Here is an 18,830-nt window from a genome sequence, read left to right on the forward strand (position 1 = left end):
CCCCAGGTAATAAAAATCATTTAGATAACTATTCACATTGCCTGCTCTTAAGTGTAACACACAATTAGTATGATATTTTTTGTACAGAAAAGATTGTTGTGTCAAAGAGCTTTGTTCTTTCACCTTGCCTTTATAAACCATATGCATTGATTGATCCATCCTGTATTTTTTTCATATAATCAAATATAAAATTTTAGACTTGATAAATAAAATGACTGATAACAACAATGAGTATGTGTTCTTCTGGTCCATCGGAGACTGCAACTTTTATTGAAAGGATCATTGTGGTTATTTATAGGGTATAACTGATAGATCTGTCTGGCCAAATGACTGTTCTGAGACATTTTGTTACTGTCTTGAAACCTTTCAGTAAAATGTATGAAATTTTCTGTAAGAAAACTATGCACTTATCACTTGATCCTTACAAGGACCTTAGCCCCCACCCCCCACCCCACCCCACCCCACACACAAGGTGGGGAGTTGCTGCAATAGAAAATAAGTGACCGTCCTTCCCTTTCCAGTGCCAAAAAAGGAACCTAGTATTATCAAAAATGTTGGTACTAGTCTATTGACGACACTGCTTGTTGATAAATGATATCCTCATAAACATTGGAAGAAATTGTTTTTCTTGCAGCAATATTCTAAAATTTCATTGGTTAACAGTTGTTTCAGGTTATTTCTGGGAGAGATTTTCATATCGTGTCAGGCTAAAAATAAGTGATATAAAGATTTCAATTGCAGTGGTGTTTCTCAATGTAAGCTCCAAGTCACGTTAAAGACCTGCTCCAGTCCTACCTTTTTACCGTTGTCACTGAAAAAGCATGGAACAGTGACGCCTGTCAAAATAGTTTGTATTTCATATAAAATTCTGTATAAAATACCTGTGGTTTTGCGGCTTAAGTGTGGCGCGTGGCCGTTGAACTGTTACCTATGGTAATCATAGGTTACATAGGGCTTTAACAGAAATAGATTGAGTAAACACAATTATACCCTCTAATACAAAGTACTGGTATATGGAAGCTGTATTGTCTGTCCATTCGTCAGTTCTGTATCTGTTTAACAGCTTACACGTTAGTTACTGCTTAGAAGTTTATCATAAAACTAACATGAATTGTTTACCTACCACAGATGACGTGCAGAACGCACAACCCATGTCCTATGTCCAAGATCAAAGTTAGACTTTAAAGTCAAAGGTTAAACAGCTTAATTTCGTGTCCACTCCATATTCTGAGTGATGGTAATATTTTCGTATCACTAGCGTCAATTGTTTACCTCAACAAGACGACAAGCAGAGCACACAGCCCATGTCACAAGGTCCATGGTCAAGGCCACACTTGGAGGTCAAAGGTCAAATAACTTTGATTTGTGTCCACTTAATATCTCTAAACCACATAGAGAATTTCATGACACTAACGTCAATGGTTTACTTTGTTGAATACAACATGTAGAGCACTTGACCAAGGTCACAAAGTCCATGGTCAAAGTCAAACTACGAGGTCAAAGATCAATTAGATTAAATTCATGTCAATTCCGTATTTTCTTTACCACTAGGATGAATTTCATGAAATTAGCATCAAATGTTGACTCCACAGACAACATGTGGAGTGCACAACTCGGGTCATTCGCTCAAAAGTTAACTAATATCAGTTGGCTTAAAATTTTGTCAGCTCAAAATCTTCTTAACCGCTTGAAAGATTTTCGTAAAACTAAGGTGTAAACCTCGTCAAGATGACGTGCACAACGCACAACCCAGATCATTTTGTTCATGGTCAAGGTCACACGTTAAAGGTCTTGAGCACAACATTTTGCTTTCAATGTACTAAAACAGCATCTGGGGATATTAATCGCTTTTAAAGTGATAGCTCTTGTTTAAAAATATGTATACAGCAAATTTACTTAAGATAGGAAACGTCCGAAGGCGATGCCCCAGATAACTGTAATGTAGTAAGTGCTTGTATTATGTGTACAAAGCCTCGTGTCTAAATTTTCTCTGTACAGTTTTGTCCCTTTTCTGTATTTTAACCGGCTTTTCTGAAGACACTGATTATTGGACTGGGTCATGACGTCTTTTGGGTATGACAGTTGGTCGGACAGACAGCTTGCGGGTGTCATACGGGAATTCCAGTCAATAATTCAAGATCAAATTCAATAATTCATATAATATTACCAAACATGGTACTTAACCTTGTCATATAAAGACCAAGCTTTGGACTTAAATGGGTAGTAGGAAGAAGGTTAATGTTGCTGTTACTAAAAATAGAATAAAAAGGTTTCCGCTTATTAATTCTATTGAAATAAAGTTTTACACAAAGGAAGCTAAAAGGAAAACAAAGATAAGGATTGCATGTGGGACTGTATCAAAAACCTTTTGTGGCCGAGCGGGCTGAAGCGTTGTTCTATGTACCTTTTAGAATGTAGGAATTTTGAAGGGTTGCGAACGGGTAGCAGTTGAAATCCCGGCCGGGACTTAATTTCATTTTTGCTTTTATTGGTGCAATTTGGGTGAGCGAGGTCAAAGTCAATGTCACATTTACTAAGAGCAGAGGACAAAACCGATCGCTTAATAATTTTAGTTTGAATCGAGGAGCAGCTGGTTTCTGGTTACTTAAGTTCGGATCGACATATTGTGACCAAATTTGCTGCCCGGCAAGCATATATTAAGTGTATTTCAAGCCCCTGGTGTCAAGGTCACTGTGACTAAAAATAGGAAAATGATACTGCTCAATAATCCTTGTTCGTAATGAGATATAATGAAACTTTGCTTTTATAGAGAAGATAAAAAAAAATAAGATTGCATTTTGGACTTGGTAGTCAAGGTCAATGTCTCGTTTACTTAAAATAGGACTGATGTCCGCGATGAATGATTTTTTTTTCATGAAACTTGGTTTGTAGGTGGTTTATGATGGGTGCTAGTAATATTGACTCCTTTAACATTGCATGTTTTGCATGTTACTTCAGTATACTAGTAGTTTTTCCCGTACGCTGAATAAACATTTTTGCCCTATGTTTTTTATACACAATACACCCAATGATTTGAAAAACGCCACCACCATAATTATATGGTAATTATTTCAAGATTACAACTTGTATTGAAATATTTTGATATTCGCTTAATATTAGTCATTAAAATCTGATTCTTCTGTAATATTCGAAGCGTGACCGTTGTGATTTGTGCATGTGCTGTAATTCACGTCAGTGCGCATTAACAAATTCATGTCGAAGCCTTCTACATTTCTTTGAACAGTCATTTTTTCTTCTTCAAAATTTCCACACATACAGTATATTGAAGGTCTATTCATTAAAGTCAGTATTGACATTTACCCCTCTAAAAGGTGGGTGTTTCTCAAAATCCTAGTTATAAATGGAAAAATTCCAGTTGCTTCGGTACTGGATTACACTGGACAGGTTGTGGCTATAAGGTTCAACGTTTGGCACCACCACGTGCACGCTTAAAATTACTTTGAGTTACCTACTATGAGTACCTGGGTTCCATATTTTATACAGACGTATACAGAATATCTGTCTGAAAATCGGAAGCATCAATGCTTATTTGGGAAATCCTAGAACATATGCTAAACTCAAAATGCATACAAGTATGTGTGGAATCAAGAACACACAATTTCAGTGAAAACCAATAGTAATACCCGAGTATTTGTAGCAAGTCGGATGTCTGGACTCCAAAACTATTAAAACATGTCATTATTTCTAGACAAATGTGTGACTTCTTTTTAGCTCATCTGATTTTTTGAAAAAAAAAAAAATGATGAGTTATTGTCATCACTTGAGCGGTTGTCGGCGTCGGCGTCGGCGTCTGCGTCGGCGTTGCCTGGTTAAGTTTTATGTTTAGGTCAGCTTTTCTCCTAAACTATCAAGGCTATTGCTTTGAAACTTGGAATACTTGTTCACCATCATAAGCTGACCCTGTATAGCAAGAAACATAACTCCATCTTGCTTTTTGCAAGATTTATGGCCCCTTTTGTACTTAGAAAATATCAGATTTCTTGGTTAAGTTTTATGTTTAGATCAACTTTTCTCCTAAACTATCAAAGCTATTGCTTTGAAACTTGGAATACTTGTTCACCATCATAAGCAGACCCTGTACATCAAGAAACATAACTCCATCTTGCTTTTTGCAAGATTTATTGCCCCTTTTGGACTTAGAAAATCAGTTTTCTTGGTTTAGTTTTATGTTTAGGTCAGCTTTTATCCTAAACTATCAAAGCTATTGCTTTAAAACTTGCAACACTTGTTCACCATCATAAGTTGACCCAGTACAGCAAGAAACATAACTCCATCATGCTTTTTGCAAGATTTATGGCCCCTTTTGGACTTAGAAAATATCAGATTTCTTGGTTAAGTTTTATGTTTAGGTCAACTTTTTCTCTTAAACTATCTAAGCTATTGCTTTGAAACTTGCAACACTTGTTCACCATCATAAGCTGACTCTGTACAGCAAGCAACATAACTCCATCCTGCTTTTTGCAATAATTATTGCCCCTTTTGGACTTAGAAAATCATTTTCTTGATTGAGTATTATGTTTAAGTCAACTTTTCTCATAAACTATCAAAGCTATTGCTTTAAAACTTGCAACAGTTTTTCACCATCATAAGTGGACACTGTACATCAAGAAACATAACTCTATTCTGCTTTTTGCAAGAATGATGGCCCTTTTTAGACTTAGAAAATCATGGGTAGGACAATATTTCTATTACACAAAAAAAAAATCAGATGAGCGTCAGCACCCGCAAGGCGGTGCTGTTGTTATTTTTTTTACTTTTAAATCCTTTTTGTCTTTTCGTACTAATATGAATTATCTGAATAGATTTGTTGAGCGCGCGCATCAGCTGAAGTGCAACCTTGTTGTTCTATCTCGTGCACCTTCTTCTCTAGGTCGGGTAGACCGCTATCACGTAAAAAATATCAATAAAACGGCCGTAAAACCACCGATAAGGATGCTTCTTGCACTCGTGAAGAAAATCCCTGGTAACGGGGCACCCCGGGGTCACTATCAATCATATCTGTATTGTAAAACGTCACAAAATCCGTGTTATCTCTGTCACATTTAAGAGAGATAATTGAAAGATACGGCTACGACTAGCCCGAGACTTAGAAGATAAAAACTGACCCTCTATGGGACATCTAATCGATTGTCATTTGACAGCTATTGACACTACAAATCGGAAGTGTAACGGGAAAATTAAAATCAATCTTTTGTTAAAAAATAGACCTTTGGATCTTAAATAAACACGTACCCTTATCGCAAATAATGTTTGTCACAGCGTTGTCAGGCTTCAGGATTATATGTCACGAATGATTTGACTTAAACTAGAAATAAGGCGCATACTGAAATAAAGGGAAATAATTCAAATTAAAGGAAAGTAATTATGATTATGAAATATGCACTTCCTTATATTACTTTCAATCTTTATGTAAAGAATTATTACACCCTTTTAATAGTTTAAACATTATATTTAGTTTAAAAAAATCCCCATCACGAATTGAACGTGGTAAATCTCCAAATTCAAGAGTTTCATAACGGTGACCTTGATTTTGACCTGACTGGTGCTATATTGGCCCTTCTATTACAAAAAAGTGTCTAGTATGAAGGACTGATCCACTACCTTTCAAATTTCCTTGATTCGGTAAGGTATCTTACACCACATTACCACGGTGGAACTTTCATACAGACGGAAATTAGTAATGGTGAAAATGTTGACCTTGACCTTGACTCCACTAGCTCAGTATGCAGCGGGTGCAGGTCTTTTTGATGCTTTTATTTTGAAAATCTTCAAAGTTTTAGATATGCTTTTGTAATCACTCCGTCGGCACCGGCACCGGTTTCCGCGCCAGCGTCAAACAAGTTTTGCATGTAAGCAGGTTTCTCAAAACCTACTTGGTCAAATGCTATCATACTGGTAGAAGATGACTTACAGTATGCGCCCTGGGTTGCTGCATTTGTATATAAAGCACATTTGAACGTGTTTTTCATGGAAAATGCGCTATATGAATTTGGTATAATATATTATAATATATATGACAAACTACATAACTCTAGCTTTTAATTTGTCAAACGTATGTTCCTATTTAAATTAGAGTTTTCATGTTAAAAGTTTGCAGTGTAACCAGGTTTCTCTGAAACATACAAGACCAAATGTTTTTCAAACTGAACACATTTCGTCATAATAAAACGACCTCTCTTGACACAATCATGCCCCCTTTTAACATTGAATGTTGTGAAAGGCTTGCACGTGGGTATGGTTCTCAGAAACTGCTGAACCAAATGTTCTCACATTCTACACACATTTATTAATAACTTAATAACTCTGGATTACATGCCTCTTTTTCACTGACAAATTTTAATGAGACATGGTAGTAAGTTTCTTAGGAACTACTGTACTGAATGCTTAAAAACAATTCCTAAGTATCCGACATCATGAAATGACCATTCTGAGCTTGGGTCCATATTCGGCTTGCAGGTTACTGAAGTATGCTCTTTTTCAACTTAGATAAAATGACTAAAGCTTTTGCACGTAAGTTATTATTAGTTGGAATGGCTGGGTGTGCTGTCATTAGACAGTTCTTACTATATTTTTGATGTATAAAATTCAATGAAGAATTTCTCTGACAAAAACTGGCGCAAGTGTCTGCGACTTGACCGGAATGTCGTGGGTTCGTTTCTCACTGCGTACGTATGCAAATGGCACAGGTACTGGTTAATATTCCAGGAAAAAGAATCGAGAGTAATTAAAGTAGTAGGCTACATCGCGTCTCCACACTCGAATTGAAAAAAAGGTTAATTTATAAGCTAACACATCATTACGATCAAGGTAAGCATTTACACACAACAAGGTTGTTTTGGACGACAGAGAGCTTGACATTTATAGATCTCAATAAAATACAAGATGTCTGATCTAGCAAGCAATGATAAAATTGGAAAACAGTCATTCGGTGCAACAGGCAAACTTTTGTTTATCCTCCACAAGGCCCCAAAGGATGGTGTCGAGACGCAATGGGAAGGTTTTGCAACCGTTGATGAAGAACTCCGTGCTACGTTCAGGATACCTAACACCTGTGTTTTTAAAAAAAAAAGAAAGAAAAAAAAAAAAGAAACAAACTATGCTACTTTGTTTAGAAGTTTGTGAAGATTAGACGACTTAATATTGATACCATCCCTCGCGAGTTACTCCATACATACACGTGCTTGGCTATCATGTCCCATTATGGCGGAGGAAGTATGTTTTCCCGTCCCGGAAGTCAATGAAGTTTAGTTAGTATAACCCAAAGTTAGTATGGAAAAAATGTCGAAGTTAGCCATTTCCTTGACATTAGCAAGATAGTGTTTTTGAGTGAATGATTGATGTGAGTTTAACGTCGTGTCACCGCAATAAAGGATCAATTACAATTAAAGATAACGACTGATTTAAACAGATAATATATCGTAAATAATAAAAACAATAAGCCCTGAGTTGAAAACAGTTATATAATTTCAATTTAAGGGGAAACTGTAACTCAATAAAAGTCAAAATTTAAACGATTGTTTATAACTTATTAAGTTACGAAGAGAAAGTTCTCTAAGAGACGGTTCATTTGGTTTAACATGTAAACTTGTGTATTGCATCAAGACAGAATCTCAAACCTTAATGTTGGATCAAAATGGATAGAACCAAGTGTTTTAATCTGTCCCATAAACCGACCATTTAGTCAGCTCCCAAGTCACTTTAGTCACTTTGTGCTACTTTTCTTACGCAATTTATTTTTTTAAACCATTTGATTATTTGTAAATCTTGGTAAATAGTTCTTGTCTTGAACTTTCACCAAAATTAGCTTTTAACTAAAAGAGAACATGACATCCGCTAAGTTTTTAATCTAGACCAGTGAGAAGTTTCCACGATAAACACAAATGGACAGACTGCCCAGACATACGTTTTGTTGGAGTTGTCGTTCAGTTACATTCATAGATAGTATACAGTTACAGAAAAGGAAAAACTCTTCATATAAAGAAAATAGAGGATATTTGTTTGTTTGCAGTGAGATATCGAAATATATCATCACCGATAAGGGAGACAATTGAATATTGTCACGAAGGCGATATATTTCGATATCTCACTGCAAACAAACAAATTTTCTTTTTATTTTATGCTAGTTTGTGAAGATAAACGAATTTTCTGTTTATTACGTGCATAAATGTTCATATAAATCCAATATTTCATGACGAAATTCGGATTTATTTAAGCTACCGTGATACATATGATACAACCGCTAAATTACCATGGACACTTAGGCACATTAATATCGAATATTGGTGATTAGGTTCATTAAATCAACACGACGCCATTTTGTTTTTAAAAACAAAAACTGCATTTAAATATTTTGTGTAAATATACACAATCCGCAGAGACATTGACAAATACGCGTAGTTAAGTAGAAGCATATTTAAAACTTTTCGGGTCAATCCGTCAGTTCGTAGAATAACCGGAAGCTTGCTTTGTTTACCAAAACACACGCTGAAGGCACAGGCACTTGGTTGCACTGATGGTATGTCGAAAATTCGCTTTTTAAAGAATCTTAAAAATTTGGTCTCAGGATAGACATAAAGAGAAGGTATTGCACTCCGCCATTATCGGCCATTATCGGCAACGGAACTACGGTCGACTGGTTTTGCAAACGGTAGTAAGCCACTAATTTATCGTGGCGTGGTAACTAGAACTACCTAACTTATTTCATGCGTTAATATTACATATTAACTCTGTATTACTGAAACAGATCAATGGAAAAGACTGTAAAACGAACTGGAGTACATGTCGATTTTTGCCTACAGAGCCAGAACCATAACACAGACACGTCGACAAAGATTGTACAAGAATTATCATTACAATTTTTCACAGAATTCATGATGGACCTCCAGAAATTTATAATTTTAACATGACATCACCGTACGTTAGGGATTCTAACTGACCAATCAAAGAGCTGCATTTTCGAGTACCTGCCAGTTTCTACTTGGGTATAACGAAGTATATTTACAATGAAAATAAAGTGACTAGAAATAAATATCACACTATTTTAGATATCAAATTAAGATTTTTCAATGCACATGCTTCAGACGATGCTACAAACAACAAATCTTTGAAATTTTGTTCAAATATTATATGCATTTAATACCTTTATTTTAGTTTAAAGTTTGAGATTTTACAAAGGGGTCTACGATAAAGTCCGAGTGAAATGTAATAATCACCAAAGTGGAAATAAGTATCATTGCGCAATGTTTTGGACATGATAAAATTATGAATGGTAATAACTGATTTGGTCTATTGCTGTACAGTTATTTTTTCCTGTCTCTTGACATGGTATTTTTCAAACATCTGATGTTGTTGGAGGAATACATAAGGTGTGCCTGCAGGTATAACTTCATTAGACACCTGGGTAGAACCACCAACCTTCCATGTACCAGGATAAATTTTTCAAGCGAAAGATTTCTACACCAAAGCAGGACTTATAATCCACACTGGTGAAGAGCATGTAAATGTAACTCCTCAGTTATGATGATAGTCTGTGTAAATATTTACTTACCAGCAATATGTAGGGTTATGGAATAACCTTTTTGACATTTCACTGGTTTAAGACCACAAACACTATAATAATCTATTTCATTTTCAAATTTAAAATTATTAATCCGTATTTAAACAAATCAGCACTTTATCTTAGACAAAACTGACTTCAAAAACTTAAAATTCTATAGCCTTCTGAACATTGCCTCCATAATATCTGAAATTTCCATCGATAAAATGAATATTCTCAAATTGCTAGCTAACCTAAAACCAGACAAAGCTGCAGGACCAGACCATTTTTGTTCAGTTGTCCTCCAGGAACTTAATGATGAAATTGTTGATGTTCTACTGGTAATCTTCCATATTTTTTCTTCTCAGGCACTGTTCCCACAAAATAGAGATAAGATTTTGTTTGTCCTCTATTCAAGAAGGGGGACCCACATGACTTGGCAAATTATCTGTTATATCATTCACTGTGTAAAACACTAGGACACATCTATGCGTCCGATGTCTCTGTCCATCTTTCTAAACGTAACATTCTTTATGACCTCCAACATGGCGTTTCTGAAGGAGATATTGTAAAACTCAACCAATTGAGTTAATAGGTGAGCTGATTAACAGCACTTCCAGTCGTAAATAAACTGACTTAATTGTACTCGACTTCAGTAAGACTTTTGTTAAGATCATGGTGTCTGTCCACAAGTCATCAAGCGGTATTATGCATTTCTACTTGATAGAAAGTCAATTTGTAGTTTTTGAGGGCGAAATTCCAAAGAAGTACCAATGGCATCTGGGTTTCCACAAGGTTCCATCCTTACACCTCAGTATTTTCTATTTTATATTAGCGATCTCCCATTTTCAATCAAGTCTCAAATCCGACATTTTGCCGACGATAATGTAGCATACATATACCTTATTATGATATCAATTCTGTGGATGGAAACAAAATCCTCCAGGAAAATCTTAACAAGCTAGAACAATGGGAAAATAAGTGGGACATGGAGTTTAATCCTTCTAAATTATGCACTACATGTCACAAAAATCAAAGCTGTCATCAAAACCAAATATTTACTCCATGGCTATATTTTATAGTTAATTGTCAGTGCAAAATAGTGTGACAGATGTAAAGTATCACTTAAATATCTTTAAATTCTAATAAACGCTTAATTTCATAGTCATCGCAACAACAAACGAAAACGTCAAAACATAAGCATACAAATACTTGTCCGTCCACAGCTAGAATATGCATATACCATCTTGTCCCTAAGTAATACTATGGAATAACCTTGACCTTGTAGAATAACCTGACCACAAAGTTTCAGATGTACTGTGGAATAATCTTGACCACCCTGGCCTTGCAGCTTTCAAAGTGGTTGTAGCAACCATAAAGTATATGTACTAGACCAGAGTGCTATGGTTTTTTTTATCTTTTAATGCTTATTCTTTTTGAATCACACTTACCATGCTAACATTCCTTTAGCCTTTTCATTTTAGCTGATGTCGGACCCAACAGTCTTTTAGAACTCTTTTTCAACATAACTAGCAAGTCGACGTGTATCCCATGTCTCTATCAGTCGAGAGATGACTTGACATTATGAGAGAGAGAGAGAGAGAGAGAGAGAGAGGGAGGGAGGGGGGAGAGAGAGAGAGAGAGAGAGAGAGAGAGAGAGAGAGAGATTTTTAATACCTGCCTGCAGCCACTTATGAAGTATATACCTACCTTTCATACAGAAATACATTTTCAAATTTTATAAATTAAATATCTGACATGTGCATTGCGAATAAGTTCTTTTTCTATAATTTAAAGTTGTGAGCTTGTTTTTGACCTTGTGTAACATTTTTATTACATAGTTTTTTAAAAAAAAGACAACAGTCATGATCAACGCTCAAAAGCCGGAAATAATTTAGTGGTTCAAAACCTTTTCATTACCCGTCATACACCGGTCATACAATTCCGTTGCCGTGTCAGGTGTGCCTTATATATAATAATATCTAACCTAAAATTTTAACTTTTTTAGTAAAAGGGATTCACTTACAGTAAATAATGTTTTTGAATACAGGGAGCACTGGTGCACGTATTAAAACCAACAAACAGTAGGTACAGGCCAATATAAGAAAAATACTATCAGTGCAACCAAGTGCCTGTGGCTGAAGGTCAGATTAAAAAACAACACGAAAAATCTAAACAACTGTTGAATATGCGTAAGTCCTTGGAAAATCAAGCTGCAGAATTAAATATCATCATAGATTAAATAGAAATAACTAGGAAATGTTGATCTAGGAGCTGCATAGCATAACAAAATGGATGGAAGTTTGAACGCAACTGGCTGGGCTTGGAGTTGGAGTGGGAAAGTAGATCTACTTCGACGGAAATGCTGGCATATTAAGTAAGGTTGAGTTGATGTCTTGTGATAATTAACTAAGACAACAACCAGCTAAATGTGCTGTCGCCAGTAATATCTACCACACGATATTGAACCAATGGAAAAAAAGTAGAGGAAACACACATATATCTGTAGCTACATGAATGGCAAGGCCTAGCAACCAAGCTGACAAAGCCTTGAAGGTAACATTATTTCTTTTGCAAATTTAATGATATAGCTAGCCTGTTCTATATAGGATTGTCTAGCAGTTCATGACTCGTGTATGGCTTGAGTATTATAGTATAATCCAGTAATTTTAAAGGCAGCAAAGGGAGGTAATTAAAGAATATTTTTCAAGGGAGATAATTTATCTGGAAAAAAAGAAGTTCGGCACTTAGTCCAGTAAAGCTAGAGAAAGGTTGGAACTAATTGCAAAAGTTTGGTTTTTGATGCTGCACGAAAGTACATACTTACAGCTATTTCCAGAAAAAAAATCGCCGTCCGTATGTGCTAAGGGATTTTCTCTACGGGCCGTTAAACTTTATGTAAAAATTTTCATTGTTACATAGAATTCGGAATTTTTAACGGCGCTAACTGTACACCTTAGTGACGTCATTGGGTGCATGTCAACAAGTTACAGCCGCCATTTTTTAAAAACTCGATGCAACCTTTGGTTTGAATTGCCATTTTCCAAAAAATTATCGAGATGTGAACAAAGGTAAGTGTGTTTCTGAGGTATTTATAAAGAACTGACATGTGTGTAGCAGGATATCTGGCTCACTTTGTCCCGATTTCTTATTGTGTTTGCTGGCCGGCTCCCGGCAAATGATACGATGGTAAAATTGAATATGTGCCTCTTAAATCCTACCGGAATAAAGTTTTATTGAGTTGCTGACTAAAAACATACACCAGAAAGTTCAAATATAGCAGTTTTTCCGAAAAGTGTTAAAAATGTAAGTTGCTCCACTGTTTAATTTTTTATTCTACGGAAGCGGATAGGGACCATGAATGCGCCAATTTCCCGATTTTTTTGTAACGTTATTTTTAAATCGAAACCAGAGCATTTTTGTCAATTTAAACAGTTTTGTTTAGTTCTGTTAAATCTTTTTGATCAAAATAATATTTTATGATCACGTTGAAATGTCTATCATTCTAACTCGGTATACGTCTTTTTTTCAGTTCAGACTCTAGTTTCATGGTATGTGCCTACAGGATGGATTGGTGGTTGGAAACAAGTACATTCATGTTGCTGAAGATATTTTCAAGGTATGGATTAAGTTTGATATATCTCTTCATTCTGCTCAGACTAGACAAAACTATAACTATGATATTAAAACACAAATGTTGGGAAAATTTATGTCCATGAAGTGGAGCTTGAATGCTAGATCTACTATGCATAAAAATGCAACCTAAGTACAAGATTTAGGAGAACAGTTTGTATAGATTTAATACTTTTATATGATTCCGTTATTTATTTTACAGTTTGATTACAATGTAGACCTATGGTGTGTGAATGAATTCCAGTTCACTGACAGTGTTTGTTTGGACCCTGCTATTTATATCATCTGGTAATTGGTCTTAAATAGATCACATTAAGCTTGATTTCACTTTTCAAATATTTCTATTTCATGTTATTCTTTATTGCAGTATTTATACGAAACCTTAAATAAATCTTTTATCTTAGATCGAACCATTAGTCGTTATTATTGAAAACAAAAGACAATATTGTGACAATAACAATCATTTTACATCAGTATGCTTGTAATAGAATTCAGATATAGGGTCATGTTTGCGTTCATTTTTCTCTGGAAATTAAGAAACGCATCTCAGAATTTTTATATTTCAGGATTTGTTCAGTTGTTCTATGTTGATCCAGGTGATATTTGTGGAGGTGATGCTTACTCCAGCATAATGGCAGAACCAATGGACATATCATCAGATGTAAAAACATTCATAAGTCTTGTTGTATATCACACAATATCAAATACGCTACTTGAAATAGAAACTCATAATAGTAACCCAAGTTATTGAGATTTATTAAACAGATGCTTGGGGCATAAGAAATGATGGGATGATACACATAATCAAGCGTCTTTTATTTTATTATTAATGAATTATATATTAAAGTTGCTAAACTTTATACTGGAATATATGAATTAATTTTACTGAAAAATGCATCAGCCAAGTAAGACCTATTTTCATTTTTTAAGGATAAAAGCTGTCCTATCTGCGACGAACTTTTAAAGAATGGATCGCCCACAGTTGTGATACGTGAAAAGGGAGCAATTAACATCAACAGAGCCAGTGCACAGAGAAATGCGAATATAACCGTGAAATCTGGTGATTCAGTTCACAGAGACTGTAGAAGGGATTTTATAGACTTGAGAAATGTAAAGACAGATAATAGTGGATATGCATGTGACTCTTTGACAACAAGATCCAGTTGTACAACTTTCGATTTTAAATCTAATTGTTTCTTCTGCACTCACAAATGTAATAAAACATGTAGTGAAGTCCACAGTGTCGAACAATTTAATTTTATTGCAACTATAAAAGAGTTATGTAATATAAGAAATGACTCGTGGGGTAATGAGGTTCATGCTAGGTTGGTATCAGTCCTTGATTTGCAGGCTGCTGAAGCAATTTACCATCAAGTGTGCAGTGTAAACTTTCTACTTTTAAGCAGGTGCCTGACAGGTTTGCAAAAGATGAAAAAGGCAAGAAATCACCAGGAAGACCACAGTGTACAGAATTGCTGGAAGGATTTAAAGATGTCATTAACTATATCGAAAGCAATGAAGGGGCAGCACTATCAGTCAAAGAATTAGTTCAAGTCATGAAACAGACCTGTGGAGAGAGAGCCTACTCAAGTAAATATATGAAAAAGAAAATTATTGAACATTTTGGTGATACAATTACATTTGTTTCTACGCAAGGCCAAGAAGATAAAATCATTATGAAACATACCGCATCTGATATCTTAAGCAAATTCACAAAAGAAAACTTTGGACTCTCAGAGGCAGAACAGAAACGTAAAATTATTTCAACAGCTGCAAAACTTATTAAGTCCGATATTGCTGCTGTAGATGCATCAAAAACATTTTATCCTTCTGTTGGTACTGTCCAGTCTGCAGAAAGGAACAGAAAGTTACTACCAGACACATAAGATTTTCTCCTGTCGTCAATGTTTTCAGGAAAGGACACTGAGATAAAGTTTGCAGCGATTGGCCAGTCAATTATGCAAGCTTGTAGACCAAAGTCCTTAATCGCACCATTACAACTTGGTCTAGCAGTTCAGGTTCACCATTTATATTCTTCAAGATTTCTTGTAGATGAACTTTACCAGATGGGATTTTCATCTTCCTATTCCTAGGTGCAACGTTTCCAATCCAATGCCGTTATGTCATTAAATGCTGTAGTCGCAGGATTTTTTCCAGGTCAGTTTCTTCAATACGTTGCAGATAATGCAGACCACAATGTATGTACCTAAGATGGCCATGGAACATTCCACGGTATGGGTATGGTTGCTTACTCGTAACCAGGATCAAATGTTGAGTTACCAATTCCGAGAGCAGATATGTCACTTACAGATTTATCTAGAATATCAAACATTAATATCAAATACTTCAAGGATCCAGATAATGGTATGTCCGACGAATTTTTTTTCGGGACATAGGATTTGGAACTGAAATCTCAGATACATTGGTATGCAGTCAGAATCCATTTGACACATTCTTCAAATTGATTTGGCCTTTGAAAACATCTAGACCAAACTGGTCAGGATTTATACAGCTTTATACAGAATCTCATGCTCATCCAGGTAAAGCAAATATCAAAATACTTCCCATGATAGACATGAATCCAAGTGATTTATCTTGTATCAATTCAACGCTCCACTTTGTAAATGACCAGTGTAAGAAGTACGGTGTCACTCCTGTATTGACATTTGATCAGCCATTATTCCAAAAGGCGACATTTATCATCAGATGTGATCCTCTGTTGAAAAACATAGTTTTACGACTAGGAGGCTTTCATACGGAGATGAGTTTCCTGGCCAGCATAGGACACATCATGTCATCCACTGGACTGAAAGAGGTACTTGAGACGATTTATGCTCCAAACGCGGTAAGACATATGTTAGCAGGTAAGGCTGTTCACAGAGCCATACGAGGCCATTTTCTAGTCGATAGCGCCCTGCACACTTAGCTGCTTTCAGATGCCCTTGAGGTACCATTGCCACTGAAGGAACCAAATACCTCTGAAAACGAAGACAGAACCTCTACCAAAGAAGAGTCTAGTGTGGAACTTGAAGATGCGCCAGAGATGCTTAAGCAGTTAAAGGAAATGTACGAAAATCTAGAAAAGAACAAGGTTTCCGTCAGTGACGTTTGTAGCGCTGAACTTCTCCAAGAAGTGTCACAAGTCCTAAATTTGGAGAAAACAAAATTAAAAAGTTACCGCACAGCAAGCCTTTGGCTGCAATACATGGATATGGTTTCTGTCCTTCAGCAGTTTATACGAGCAGAGAGAGTAAGTGATTGGATTGGACATCTCCAGGCAACAAAACGCATGCTGCCATACTTTGCAGCTTCCGGTCATTATTTGTATCTAAAGTCTGCCTATATCTATCTCCAAAACATGATAAATCTCGAGAGAGAACATCCCGATGTCTTCCGCCAATTCATGGATGGAAAGCACACGGTCAGAAGAAGCGACAGATATTGGGCAGGCCTGTCTACTGATCTAGTTATAGAGCAGGTGCTAATGCGGTCACTAAAAAGCAACGGTGGATTGACGAGAGGTAGGGGGATATCTGAACATCAGAGGGTGCTATGGTCATTGGCTATGCCTGCCACTGCAGAGATGAATGCTGCAATGCAGCTCTTTACAGGACAAGAATACCAGACCAGTGACCAGCATAAAGAAATTGGTCATTCCAGACGTGCAAGAGATGGTAGCGATACAAAGTTGCTGTTAAACTTCCTCAGAGATCACTCTCCGTTTGAAAAGACCGATGGATCATTTAGAAATATTGAAACAGGGGTCACTGCAGATGAAAAGGTGAATGCAGATAAAGCTGTTGAAATTGGATGTAAAATTATACAAAATATGACGGACGTCAAAGATAACTGCTTTTTAATTTTGTTACAAATGCATTTTGCATTTAAGAAGTACTTAAAGTTCTAATGATTTATGCACTTGACTATTTACTATTTTTTAATGCTCTGAAATTGAAAATTATGTCTATATATATATATTTAAATGTACTTCAGGTAGTTAGGTACAGTTCTAAATACTTGATGTAAGGTTTATCTTCAAGTAAATGTGTATCATTTTCTTTCATCAAATTGTTATATGTCATGATTTATTGTGACTACATTTCCATGGCAACATATACTTGAAATGATGTGTGCAACTATTTTATGTCCTAATAAAGTAAAGATAAACTCACATAATAATAATGAATTACATTTGTTGTCATAAGTAAGAAAATAATGATTATTTTCAAAATATTAATGTAAGAAGTATAATTGTCAATTTGTCTTTATTTTTATTGATTGAAGAATGTTTTCAATGCAGTTTTGATACTTATAAAATTAAACCTAATTAATTTCATTTGAAAACAATTGTATGAAATGTTTAAATGTATTTTCTGGACATGATAAATACTAAGTCTTTATAATTTATGCGAGTTTTGTACTTTGTTCCGAAATATAACTATTTGTTCGAAAGTGGGTGGGGTAATTTTACCCCTAAAATACAACAATATGCAAAATTATATCTCAGAGTGACACAAAACTGTGCCAGTTACTGATTACAGGTAATGTTTTATGTAAAAGCAATCGCCCCGACACAAAATAAACAAGAAAACACCATCAAACTGGTAACAGTTACTATTTAGTGTTATTATAGCGTATTTTCAATTTTCTGACATACACTCTCATAAAGCCCCGCAAAATGTCATTTTCCATTGACCTGAGAGATGGAGATTTTTTACACAAGAAACTATAAATATTTCCCTACCATAATATGTAGAAAATGAAACTTTTGCAATTAGTTCTAGGTTAGGTGCATTTTCCAGCTAGATTTACTGGACTAACTGTGAGTGATATCGATTTATATCTCACTGCTATTTTCCAGTATTTCACCAATAAGCATAAAATAAATAACTGATATCTTTTCCGAGACACTCAGAAGAATTACCAATGTAAGCATTAAAAATAGTAGCAGATTAAATACACCTATTTCTTGCTAAACTGTAACCCCGACCCTACTCTTACTTTAAAATGCCTGTTCATGAGAAGTTCGGGAATGGAAATAGGCATATTACACTTAGATCATAAATATATATTGATATACCATATAACACTTTTTTTATTGTGCAATCGGCTTTCTCAAGATCAAATTGTATAGAGTTTTTATAATGGTCTGGTACTTTGGGATCATAGAGTTCACTCAGGTTTTCTATATTATTGAATAGAGTTTCGCTTAACGGTACCATGCATCCCCATGAACAGACTCAGTCTAACCGAGACTACTATTATTTTGCTTCGTTGCATTCTACGCTTCTAAAAAAGGATTGTAAGGATTATTGATAAACAGTGAAATTACAGATCTCCCTATTTTCATAACATTTTGTAATACGTGGAAAGAAAATGCCATCTTTCCGGTGGTGATCAGCTTCAGCAGCCGTTTCTATGATGTTCGGACTCCGCTTTTTGATATTGACATAAATATTTGATTATTATAAATAGATAATTCTGAAGGAGGTCTCATACAGGTCGAATTTCTTCGAGTTAAAAATCTCAGTTAATCTATAAGTGTGCTACTTTATCCCACTCTTCCAGCTATCTAACTATTTATTTGTCCCGGCATATATAAAACAGAAAGTACTTCTCGCAACTGACGGTATAAAACTTC

At 35.4% G+C, this 18,830-nt stretch overlaps 1 protein-coding gene across 3 annotated transcripts; it reads left to right on the top strand.

Annotated features, from left to right (window-relative positions):
- Positions 1-12,542: 12,542 nt before the first annotated feature.
- LOC123538319 (uncharacterized) lies at positions 12,543-18,002 on the top strand. Of its 3 annotated transcripts, XM_053540810.1 has the most exons (5): positions 12,543-12,627; positions 13,089-13,175; positions 13,392-13,477; positions 13,756-13,850; positions 14,120-18,002. In XM_053540810.1, the coding sequence occupies exons 3-5, from the start codon at positions 13,423-13,425 to the stop codon at positions 14,735-14,737; spliced, it is 768 nt and encodes a 255-aa protein (XP_053396785.1). In that variant the 5' UTR covers positions 12,543-12,627; positions 13,089-13,175; positions 13,392-13,422; the 3' UTR covers positions 14,738-18,002. The 3 variants fall into 3 exon arrangements, with proteins under 3 accessions (XP_053396785.1, XP_045178258.2, XP_053396784.1); XM_045322323.2 differs by lacking the exon at positions 12,543-12,627 and having other exon boundaries at positions 12,741-13,175; XM_053540809.1 differs by lacking the exons at positions 12,543-12,627; positions 13,089-13,175 and having other exon boundaries at positions 13,225-13,477.
- The last annotated feature ends 828 nt before the right edge of the window (positions 18,003-18,830 follow it).

The sequence above is a fragment of the Mercenaria mercenaria genome, chromosome 4 (genome assembly GCF_021730395.1).
Source record: "Mercenaria mercenaria strain notata chromosome 4, MADL_Memer_1, whole genome shotgun sequence".
Lineage (NCBI taxonomy): Eukaryota > Metazoa > Mollusca > Bivalvia > Venerida > Veneridae > Mercenaria > Mercenaria mercenaria.

Bases quoted from the DNA above. Each gene is read 5' to 3' on its own strand.
- LOC123538319 (XM_045322323.2), top strand. From the start codon at position 16,233: ATGCTTAAGCAGTTAAAGGAAATGTACGAAAATCTAGAAAAGAACAAG.